Source organism: Macaca mulatta, chromosome 5, assembly GCF_049350105.2.
Source record: "Macaca mulatta isolate MMU2019108-1 chromosome 5, T2T-MMU8v2.0, whole genome shotgun sequence".
NCBI lineage: Eukaryota > Metazoa > Chordata > Mammalia > Primates > Cercopithecidae > Macaca > Macaca mulatta.
In genome coordinates, this window is record NC_133410.1 from 167358927 (window position 1) to 167371265 (window position 12339).

Genomic DNA, 12339 nt, shown 5'->3' on the forward strand with positions numbered 1-12339 from the left:
GCTCATTTTCTAAGTTTTTGTAGAGATGAGGTCTTGCTATGTTGCCCAGGCTGGTCTTTAAATCCTGCTTCAAGTAGTCCTCTCGCCTTGACCTCTCAAAGCACTGCAATTACAGGCATGATCTACAAGTGTTTTTTATAGTGCTTGCATAAGTAATCTTTTGGTTCTCTGTTAAAAAGAGAAAGTGACTTTAAAGGCAGTTTATGGGAAGAAAGAACTCATGATCAGTGGCCATGGCAGTTAAGTTTTAAGCTCAAAATGTGTTCCTCTTGGGAAAAGGAATTCATTTTCTTCTAATCTGGTTTTATCTTGATACTATCAATTTAGCATGTGCCGCAGAGAATTCAAGTTGTCGTACGTGTGTTGCAATTTTTATTTCTCAGGAGAGGGTGAATTTCAGCTATTTTTTGAGTTCATGTTGAAGGAATTTTAGGGATTATATATATAAGAACGTCTGAAGGTAATTGAAGGCCCTGCCATGACATTAGTTTTTCTCACACTTGTGGAGTGAAATGTATGGATACCATATATTAAAAGTAATGGCAAAAACCGCAATTACTTTTACAGCAACCTAGTACAAAGGTACATTTACAAATTGCTGAAGCCCAAGTACCAGACAAGGGTTCATCAGATTTTAGGAATCCGTTAATGTTTTCTTCACCAAATTCCAGGACTAAAAAAGGAAAAGAATTGGGGCAATCCCTTGTAGTTTTGTGTGTAAAGATTTGACCTGTATTCCAAAGATCTTGATTTTTATTTCTAATAAAAGAAAAATGTTTTCTTTGTGAACCCACAGAATCCTATTGATTCTGTAGCATTGTTCTCCTTTTTCAGATGAAGTATATTAGTGTCAGAAGTCAAAATTGAGCTGCTTTTGTCCTCAGGTTGGGCTTTCTCATTTGAATATGCCTAGGAATTCAGTGCAAGAGTTCTGAGGGTTTATGGCTGCTCGTTATCATTACTTTTTTTTCTTGTATTAAAGCAAGGATACATCCCTAATCTGCGTCCCACCTCCCCTTGTCATCTATACATTAAGTCCTACATTTGGCTGTTGTAGGTAACCATCCCTCACTTGCTGTGGGTAGAATTTTGCAAGATTGCAGAGTAAGACCTGTCAGCTGACACTGGCTCACATGAGAGCCATTAAGAGGGTGGTGTGGCCAATGTCAGAGCAACCTTGCAGCTGAAGGCAAGTCACTGCATTGCCCAGAGCCATATGAACAGGTCTTGTGACCAATTAATCGACTACTACATAATCTCCAGCTAGGGAGCACAGATGGAGTGAGTCAGTCCAAGCTGCTCAACCTGTTAAGTGTCTTGTCTTTGCTAACTGGAGTGTAAGCTTAGGAACAAAAGTAGGACTTGTCTATGTTTGTAATAGGATTGCAGACAGCGTGTTTTATGATGTGATAGATGGATCTGACTTCCTAAATTATTGGCAGGCTTAATTTATGTAACAGATGAATGCTCCACCTTTTTTTTTTTTTTTTTTTTTTTAACCTGTGAAAGGGGAAATTAGTACACTGCTGCCAAGTAGCTTTTCTTACATACTGTGAAGGGAGTGAAATGATTGTTTAGAACTGCTGGTCATTACGGAATATTCCTCACGTAACAAAGGAACTTCAGGATTTGTCTCCAAGTCCATGTTGATGGTCAGGATAAACCGGAAGAACATTAAACCGCTCAGGAGATGTGTGGCGGCACAGCGAAGACCACAAACCAGCCAGGGAACTGGCAAGACTCTGCCAGATGTGTGAGTGATGCCGTTCCTGGTGATGGGAGGATTTACAGGGCGCTTTTACGCACAAAGATTAAAAAACACGCCGGGGTAGACAGGAGCACTGACCACACGGAACTCGACAACAGGTTTGAAACTTTAGTTCTGTTTCAAAATCTCAGATAATTTTGTATTTAATTTACTGTGTACTATAAGGAGATAGAATTGTATTGATCTGAAAGTTGTTGTTTCTCGTAAGTTCTTCTAAGTAGGAGAAATGGGGTTATTGGTGGGTGTGCGGAGTCAAGTCCCTTCTCTTACAGAAAAGATGTAAGCCTGGGTATTTTTTAGTGACTATGGTGACTCCACTACCCATCTGTTTTCTTCTTTTCATTACCTCTACTGGAGCCAACTTACAAGAAATGTTTACATCTTTGTCCCGTGAAACTTGGATGAAACTGTTCACAGTAATTATCAAAAAGGTGCAGTCCTGAAGTACCAGCACAGTTAGTAGACGGGGCTCAGGCCTGGGCATTCTCACTTAATAGTCTGCATGGTGACCAGGTGGTTGTGCTTTTCCAATTGGAAGCAGGGTGGTCAGAGAGACCCAGTCTTCCTCTGGAAGACCCTTTCCATGAGGAGGATGTTATGAACAGCAACTTTTAATAATGGAGCTTGTCTAAAAAGAATAGCATACTTGTAATATTCTTTTTGGTTTATTTCATCCACTTTGGAAGAATGTATTAATTTTATTATTAGTGGTACTTAATTGAAACCCTATTTGTAAAGTATTTTATTGCATATCAATAAAAACAAAAAACTGTTTTGAGAATTACATTTCATTCCAAATTCTTCCATAGATAGATAGTAAGGAGAGCTAAAGGTTAATGATTAGTGTAAAAACGAGTTTATAAGTTCATTTAACCTGGGCATGGTGGCTCAAACCTGTAATGCAAACACTTTGGGAAACTGAGGTGGGAGAATCACTTGAGCCTAGGAGTTCAAGACCAGCCAGGGCAACATATCAAGATCCCATCTCTACAAAAAAATTTAAAAATAATTAGCAGGGCATGGGGGCATGCATCTGTGGTGCCAGCTACTTGGGAGGCTGAGGTGGGAGGATCACTTGAGCCCAGGAGTTACAGCCTGCAATGAATTGTGATTTTACCACTACACTCCAGCCTGGGCAACTGAGCAAGACCCTATCTCTTTAAAAATAATAATAATAAAATAAATTCACTTAAAACATTTTTTTCTTACAAAAATTTTCTCAAAATTAACATGTCTCATCAACTGTTTATCCCATAAGTATGTTTCTTAGTTTGGTTAAAAATAATCAGGATATAGTTTTTGTCATGTAAAAATCTTTGTCATTTTAAAATAGAAACTTAATAAAACAGGGCAACAGAGTGAGACCTCCATCTCTAAAAAAGAAAAAAGAAACTTAATAAAATGGGATGTAGTCCATCACAGTGTAAGCGCACAGTAGGCTGGAGAGTGAGAGAGAAGTGAGGAACTTATTTTACAAGTGTTAGGTCACATGCTCTTCATTCAGTTAAAGAGATCTGTTTGTAGAGGAGGAGGTAATGATATGGTACACTAGAAAAATACATTTGAGGGTTCAGAGAAGAATTTCACTTTTATAGTATCTGTTTTTATCTGTTTCTTATCAAGAAAGGGCAGCTGAGTGATAGGAGAGAGTAACGGAGTGACGCTCAAGTTTATCTGAATCTTGATCCCTAGCCCTGGGTCCTACCCAGGAGCCTCTAACCCTGGGCCAGTCTCCAGGCTTTTCTTAATCTCACTCTCAACTGCTAAACTATGTAATTGGCTGGGATTATTTTAAAAATTCTTTTTTCTTCTGAGATTCTTAGATGTAGTAGTAGGACCTTCTGTATTCCCTATTTTTGTTATTCTATAGAATTCTAGATCCCCAGATAGTTATTTAGGATGAAAGGCGAGGAGTGAATGTCCACATAAGAAAATAATATGCAGGTCCAGTTTTTTAAAAACCTCTAACATTTTTGATATGAGCTGCTGCTTCTCACCTTCAAAGTGACGCCTTAAACTTTAACATTTTCATACCTGTTATCCTCTTTCCTTATTTTAACTTCCTTTAGATTTACTTCTGTAATGCTGAGAATTTTTTTTAGAACTTTGTACAATGATGACATATATTTGTCAATTAACTGGAATTCATCTCTAGTCAGATGATGTACTGTGGTAGACCTCACCCGCTTTCTCTTCTCCTTACTACAATCTTGGAAACATTGCTTACTTGCAGTATTGTGCTTGGTTTCCAGAACTTCTTTAGGACTTGGGCCAACTTGAGGGTAGAAGCGAATTATTGACAGGCGCTTGCACTGAAGGACCTGGCTCCAGAGTGCTCATGAGTTACGTGTTTGTCCAAGTCATGTGGCAGTCAAGTAGGTAGGACTTCCAATCTCTTTTTGCTCTTTGATATGTTAACTCAGTCGTTCCAAGTGGCCTTCTTAGTTCAGCACACTGACAAGCAGGGTTTTTTTTTTTTTTCTTCTTCTTCTTCTCATGATGTTCCAGTAACTGAAACGGTGAAGAGAAAGATTCCCCAATTACAATAGAATCATGTCGTGTATGTGATGACGGCCACAGTGTAAAGCAGACGGAAACAGTGCAGAAAGAAACATGTTGGTTGTCTCATTGTGCTTCATGTAGCATGACACATTTCAGGATAGGAGTTGTCCTCTGCATCTCCATTTCCATTCCCCCCAACCTCTATGAAGGCAGATGTTGGGGGTTAATTCATTTCACAAAATTGTAGTGTCAACAAAAAACTACTAAGTTTGATGAGAGGCGTCTTAAATGGCATGTCAGTAAAAATTCCTTGCTAAAACTCCCTTCAAATCTAGTGACTCTTTGCTGGGCACGGTGGCTTTCATGCCTGTAATCCCAGCACTTTGGGAGGCTGAGGTGGGCGGATCACTTGAGGTCAGAAGTTCGAGATCAGCCTGGCCAACATGGTGAAACCCCATCTCTACTAAAAATACAAAAATTAGCCGGGTGTGGTAGCAGGCACCTGTAATCCCAGCTCCTTGAGATGCTGAAGCAGGAGAATCACTTGAACCTGAGATGCAGAGGTTGCAGTGAGCTGAGATCATACCACTGCACCCCAGCCTGGGCAACAGAGCAAGACTCCGTCTCAAAAAAAAAAATCTAGTGACTCTTAAATATGATGCCAGGTATATGGTATCATCCTCATGTAATTGCTTCCAATCCTCTTTCTTAAAATATTGACTATAGCAAAGCCGCCAACAACTTTTGAGTTTTTCAAACTTTCCCGGCAAATTAGCAAACAAAATCCACAGGGCTGTTTATATGAGAAATCTGGGACTTGCCAAACGTATCTGTGAATCATTGTTGCTCTGGTGGCAAGAGAAAACTTGCCATGTCTTTCAAGTATACCCCTTACACACTGAAAAGGAACTGAAACAGAGCACTTCAGAGTCAATTGTGCTTTACAGTTTCATATCTTGACATTTGATTTCAGAAGAAATTCTCTGTACTGCTTTAGAATCACCAGGATGATTCTAAATGAGTATAGATATTCATCTTAGATACATTTGTAGATGAGATAGTTCTATTAAAAAAGGGAACTCCTTAGATTGTCTGTGGTAGTTACTTAACAGGAAAGTAAGTACAGAAACTTGAGTGCATTTTTTCCCTGGTGAGCTGCTTCACATAGATAAGCTCACCATGATTTTATGACTAGTCTTTATTTATAGCAGTTGGGATTACTGACTAGGAAATATAAAAATAGTTACAGATTTAGAGAGAGATATGCTAAGGCAACAGACCAAAGAATTCTGAAGAGTATAATAAAAGGTCATTAAAAGTAAGTGTAATGCAGGTTTGCAGGAGTGGAAAGAATGTTTCTCACTGCCTGTGGCTCCTGGAAACAGTGTGAAAACCGCTCTACCCTGATGCTACTTAATAGAAAATGTAGCAGTTGGACAGGTTGAATGAAGTGGGTAGAGAGGAAAAACAAACCCTAGTCAGCTGATGGTCTTGTGCTTTGTGACAAGCTTCACAGAGAGGTCGTAAATGGTTGGGTGTGACTCTGATGCGTTGGGTATTGCGGTCACACGTTCTTCTGGGCTTCCTGCATTCCTTCCCTTTTTACTGATTTTTATGTACCATGAGAATTTTTCTTTGACTAGTTAGAAGAGTTTATTTCTGCTGGCTGAGGGTAGAGATTTTGAGACGTAATTCCAGACTGATAAGAGTGAATGAATCAAGGAATGCAGTGTCATGTCTGATTTAGGGTTCAAGAACATTTGTCTTTTCCCTCTGAGGATACATCACTTACTAGGAATAAATCAGCAATCTTAATATAGGAGATTTTCGTAGAGGCTAACAACTGACATCAGCTTTTGTCTGGGTCATATTTGGATAAGCTTTGATGACATAACAGGGTAAAGCACTTGTTATTAGTCACCATAGCTAACTCTGTCCAGAATGACAGTGTTCCAGGCAGAAGATGAGGTTAATCCAGCTCTGGAGTCTTCTGAAGCCTTTTTTCCTCAAGTTCCGCTCAGCTCTGTGCTGAAGTGGAATGCTGGCTGAACTGGTGCCCCCCACCATCCCTGGTTCTCCTGTTATGACTCCTGTGGTGAGTCAGGCTCTGGCTTAGCCTTATCCTTTTATTGTTATAGTAACAAAAGCCAAATAATTGCTGAACAGTGATGTAGCAAGCCCTGGTGGGAATTGGCGAGAGCAATAACTTGTGACCCATCTAAGATTATAACTGTCAAAAGTCACCAAAGAGAATCCAGCCTGTGGGTTATAAAAACACCAAGGTTCCTGGGAATTTTCTTCTCTTTTATGAGTTCCCAAGGGGATATTGAGGTATCAGGTGTACATCCATCCATCAGCCTTATGTCTTTAAGGGTTTAAGAAAGGTTTTTTAAAAAACTACTTTAGGTTTTTACAGAACCAATGTGAATGAAAATCCTTTTTTCTCACTATGCCATATCCTTTCACTTTCATGCCTCACCCTGTCCAAAGACAGAAAAAGGAACTTAGTTGACTTAAGCTATTTTTCCACTTACTAATTTTCAGCTCTAGCATATGAGAACCTAGACTTAATGCCAGATAAAATGGAAGGGCCTTTGACTTGGGGATCTTCTCTACCCTGATTTTATGATCTGAGGGTCTTCTCTGCCTTGAAATCACTGTCTTTGGGAACATCATATCATCTCTCTGTTTTTGTTTTCTAAATAATAATAATAATAATAGTAGAATGGAATGGTGTTTTCTGAGCCTCAACTTCAGATCCACTGAACCAAATTCCTGGCGGTAGAGCTTGTGAAGCTTTGTCGATTACATACATGCACACACACACACACACACACACACACACACACACACACACAACTTCTGGGGTAATTCTAACGATGAGCCAAACAACTTGGGAACCAGTGGACAGGTAGTGTCTGACATCCCTTCCAGCTAACATTCTGATAATCTGTCAGTGATCCATGAGTGCTGAAGTTAGAGAAATTTAAAAGCTGGGCTTTGGGTAATCAAGGGAATCAGAAATAGCTCAGTGGTAATCTGTTTCCACGTGAGCGAACAAGCCACGTGGGTGTTTGAGGAAGTACATTTTCAACAGAGGGAACAGGAAGTACAGAGATCTTAAGGCAGGAACATGCCTGGTGTGCATCCTAAAAAGAAGAATATTGCCTCAGGGCAAAGATGATTTGGATTCAGAAAGGAAATGATCCTTCGTGGGAATGCGAATGGGGTGGAGGTGTGCTGGTGGATGGTCTAGCAGCTGCACACTGTGATATGAGAGGGAGGCAGAGGTTGCTGCCCCTAATATCTTTCCCACTGGACCTTGCTTGATAGCTGAAACTCCTATTATTAAATTCTCATTTCTTTGTATTTAAGCATTGTTCTCTCTAGGCAGTAGCTAATACCTTACTGTGAACTATCTTAGGGGAACATTCCTCTCTGTCAGTAGGAGCAAGACCACATGTGACAGGTGGGTGCCTTCTGTGGAGCAGTGTGTGAGGACTGACCCTCCTTTTTCCAGCCAGGTGACTAGAACAAGGAGGAGACGGCCTGTAATCCTGCTGAACAGGGACAGACTTGATAGCCACATCTGAAGCTCGAGTTACGTGTCCTTGGTTCTCATCCTTACAGGGTGTTCTATAGCTGACCGTAACAGACAAAAGTGATCTTCAGAAAATAGTCCTGTCACAAATTTTTAAATGAGTGCTTATTCCTGAAAGTTTCTAAATTTTAAAAGTTCCTTTGACAACTGAAATTAAAATAATTTTTTGCTTTAAAAAAATTTTTAGGGCAATTTTAGGTTCACAGCAAAATTGAGCAGAAAGTACAGAATTCCCACGTACACCTTGCCCCCACAGTATCAACATCCCACACCACAGTGATATATTTGTTACCATTGAGGAATCTATATTGACACATCTTTATCACCCAAAGTCCATAGTTTGCATTAGGGTTCATTCTTGGTGTTGTATATTCTATATGTTTTGACAAAAGTGTAATGACATGTATCCACTATTCGTACTAGATAGTTTCACTGCCCTAGAAATCCTCTGTGCCTTGCCCGTTCATCCCTCCCTCTCCTCTAGCCCCAGGCAACCACTTGTCTTTTTACGGTCTCTGTAGTTTTGCCTTTTCCAGAATGTCATTTGATTAGAATCATACAGTATGTACCCTGTTCAGATTGGCTTCTTTCACTTAGAAATATACATTCAAGGTCCCTTCATGTCTCTTCATAGCATGGTAGTTCATTTCCTTTTTAGCACTGAATAATATTCCATTGATTATCTCTTTGCGTACTGAAGGATGTCTTGGTTGCTTCTATGTTTTGGCAATTATGAATAAGGTTCCTCAACTCATTTGGATAAATAACAAGGAGTCCCATTGCTGGACTGTAAGGTAAGAGTATGTTTGGTTTTGTAAGAAACTGACGAACTCTTCCAAAACAACTCCACCACCAGCAATGGATGAGAGTTTCTGTTGCTCCACATCCTCACCAGCATTTGGCATTGTTAAGTATTCCAGTCTTTGGCCATTCTACTAGGCATGTAGTAGTATTTCTTGTTTAAATTTGTGTTTCTCTAATGACATACAACGTGGATCAACTTCTCATATGCTTATTTGCCATTTATATTATCTTTGGTGAGGTGTCTATTCAGGTCCTTTGCCCATTTTTTCATCAGTTGGTTTGATTTCTTACTGAGTTTTAAGTGTTCTTTATTTTGGATAAAACAGTTCTTTATCAGATATATTTTTTGTGAATATTTTATCTCAGTCTGTGGCTTGTCTTCCCATTTGCTTGAAGTGTCTTTATTAGAGCAGAAGTTTTTAATTTTAATGAAGTCCAGCTTCTCAATGATTTCTTTCATGGACCACGCCTTTGGTGTTGTATCTAAAAATCCTTCGCCATGCCCAAGATTGTCTATATTTTCTCCTGTGTTATCTTCTGTGAGTTTAGTAGTTTTGCTTTTTACACTCAGGCTTGTAAGCCATTTTGGGTTAATTTTGTGAAGGACGTAAGGTCTATGTCGAAATTGTTTTTTTTTTTGTACCTGGATGTCCAGTTATTCCAGCACCATTTGTTGAAAAGACTGCCTTTGCTCCATTGTATTACTGTTGCTCTTTTGTCAAATATCGATTTATATTTATGTGGATTTTTTTCTGAAGTCTCTATTCTGTTCCATTGATCAGTTTCCCTATTGTTTTGTTAATGCCACACTTGCTCCTTCTCCTCCTCTTCTTCTTTTTCCTCCTCCTTCTCCTCCTCCTTTTAAGAGGTGGAGCCTCACTCTGCCCAAGCTGGAGTGCAGGTTTTTACACCTCAGAAGGACATGCAAAGGAAGGTCCTGGAAGGAAGAGAATGTTATCCTAACCTGTTTGCTACTGGTATCAAGGTGATAGTGCAGTCAAGTTGGATGAGCACAGAATTTGGAGTCAGGAGACTTTGATTTTAGTCCTGACTTAGCCACTTACTGAACATAACCTTGTTAAAGTCTCCTAACTTCCGTGTAAAACATTATATAATACAGACTCTCACAGGACATTTGAGAAGGTCAGCTCAGGTGAATTCTGTAAAAGTGTTTGGTAAACTCTAAAATATTAGGCAATTATTTGTGCATGTGCTGTGCAGTTCTTATCACCAGCCTTCCCCTGCCCACATTCAAACACCAGACCTTCTGGAATTGGTATCTCTAGGCTCTGCATGAATTATGCAGTAAAAAAGGCAGTTATTTAATATGATGGAAATCCATCTGATACACCACTAGAACAGCAATCACAAACTGAAAGACATAGATGGGTTTAATAAATGAGAAAAGGGATTGCTTTTTTAGAGAGAAACTTTCTCCTGTCTTTGGGGGAGGGAGGGGATGAAGGGGGACAGGAAAATGTAGTGTACGAGTGTTGAGAAGAAAGCTCAATAAATGCCATTGTCTAGGCCAAACTACATATTTGAAAACTGAATCTGAATGCCTGGAATTCATTAAGGTGGTTTCGCTGTAGGAGTTCACCCACTGCCTCATGCTTCAGCTACCAAGAAGCCTCTTAAAGGAAACAGTAGTTAAGGGGTTTGTCTTAAAGTAATAATAGATTCTCTGGGTTTAAAAAAAAAAATAGGCTGTTCCTATTGTAGTCCTCATCTTTGTTGTTTGTTTTTACTTTTTCAAGAGACAGTACAGTCACATGGCTTAATATTCAAAAGGCACAAAATAGTGGTGCATGTTGAGAGCACAATCACAGTGTGCCTGGCTCTGTGTTAAGTGCTTTACATTTAGTCAACTAAACAGCACCTTATAAGTGGAGTTATACAGGAGATAATACTATTATATTATCTCCATTTTGCAGATGAGGCTATTGAGGAACAAAGAGATTAGATAACTCACCAAAGTTACATAGCTAAGAAGAGGCAGAGGGTAGGACCTGAGCCCAGGATGCCTGGGTCCAGTCTACACTCCTCACTATGCTGTTTTGATGGATGTGTATTACATAGTGCAGAGAAAGCCTTTCCCTTTGCTCTGTAAAGAGTAGAATGAAGAGTCTTCTGCTTTCTTTTCCATTAGTAATCCAGCTTTCTTTCTTTTTTTTTTTTTTTTTTTCCTGAGACCGAGTCTCGCTGTGTCGCCCAGGCTCGAGTGCAGTGGCGCGATCTCGGCTCACTGCAAGCTCCGCCTCCCGGGTTCATGCCACTCTCCTGCCTCAGCCTCCTGAGTAGCTGGGACTACAGGCGCCCGCCACCACGCCTGGCTAGTTTTTTGTCTTTTTTTTGTAGAGATGGGGTTTTACCGTGTTAGCCAGGATGGTCTTGATCTCCTGACTTTGTGATCCAGCTGCCTCAGCCTTCCAAAGTGCTGGGATTACAGGCGTGAGCCACTGCGCCCGGCCCAGTAATCCAGCTTTCTACTCCAGAGTCAACTAGTATTACCAATTCATTGTATTTCTTCTAGAGATAGTGTATGCATGTATAATAAAACCGAGAGTTCTCTACCCCCAATTTTTCCTTTTTCTAGGCTTATGGTAGCATTCTCTACACAATATTTTATACTTATTTTTGTTCCAGTCAAAAATGTTTTGGAGTTTATTATATACTTACCTAAGGAGCTTCCTTATTCTTTGCTGTGTCAGTGTAGCACTCCCTTGTATGGATATACCATAATTTATTTAATCATCCTGCTGACAGTTTGTTTCCAAACAGTGCTGCAGTCATTACCTTTTTGTACATATCATTTTGTACCTGTGCAAATTAATCTGTAGGATTCATTCCTAGAAGTGAACTTGCTGGGTCACGAGTATATTTTTTGTTTGTTTGTTTGTTTGTTTAACCTCTTTTAGAGATAATATTTTACAACCTAAAATAGGTGACAATTGTCTATTTATTTTGGTTCTTTCGTTTTGCAAATGAGAAACCTTATACAGAGAATCATGCTTTTCACCTCTGGAAACTTCTTGGAAAATAGAAGTATTACCTTGTCTGAGTACAGTTTAATTAGATCTAGAAGTGATATATGAGGCAGTGTCTTGAGTATTTACTTTGAAACTTCTTCATTTATCTATTATTAGTATATGATTTCCCTGGAAATGGGGGAGGGGAAAGATATGACATCTTGATGCAAGTTACCTTTTATAATTGCATAGCAATTATATATTTCAGTAATCCAGGAATATAATCATGTGTTGATGGCTTTGGTTATGCTGACAAGGTTAGAAAGAATTAACTTGGCCGGGCACGGTGGCTCATGCCTGGACTCCTGGCACTTTGGGAGGCCATGGTGGGCGGATCACTTGAAGTCAGGAATTCGAAACTAGCCTGGCCAACATGGTGAAACCCCGTCTCTACTAAAAATACAAAAAAATTAGCCGGGTGTGGTGGCAGGCACCTGTAATCTCAGCTACTTGGGAGGCTGAGGCAGGAGAATCACGTGAACCCGGGAGGTGGAGGTTGCAGTGAGCTGAGATCGCACCACTGCACTCCAGCCTGGGCAACAGAGCAAGACTCGGTCTCAAAAAAAAAAAAAGAAAAAGAAAAAAAATAGCTCAGTGATTATTGAGTTAATATGTGCATGGAGATGAACCATAAA

General features: G+C 39.8%; 1 protein-coding gene across 5 annotated transcripts in view; it reads left to right on the plus strand.

Moving 5' to 3' along the window:
- Nucleotides 1–12339, plus strand: part of FNIP2 (folliculin interacting protein 2) — a 137669-nt gene that overhangs the window by 36811 nt on the left and 88519 nt on the right. For 3 of the 5 annotated variants that reach the window (XM_015139418.3, XM_028848846.2, XM_015139420.3), the window contains exon 1: nucleotides 1121–1866. The exons of the other annotated variants lie outside the window; for them this stretch is intronic. In XM_015139418.3, the coding sequence (XP_014994904.3) occupies nucleotides 1691–1866 (176 nt within the window). In that variant the 5' untranslated portion in view covers nucleotides 1121–1690. Of the gene's footprint in view, nucleotides 1–1120; nucleotides 1867–12339 lie in introns of those variants that run through there. 5 annotated transcript variants of the gene reach the window in all.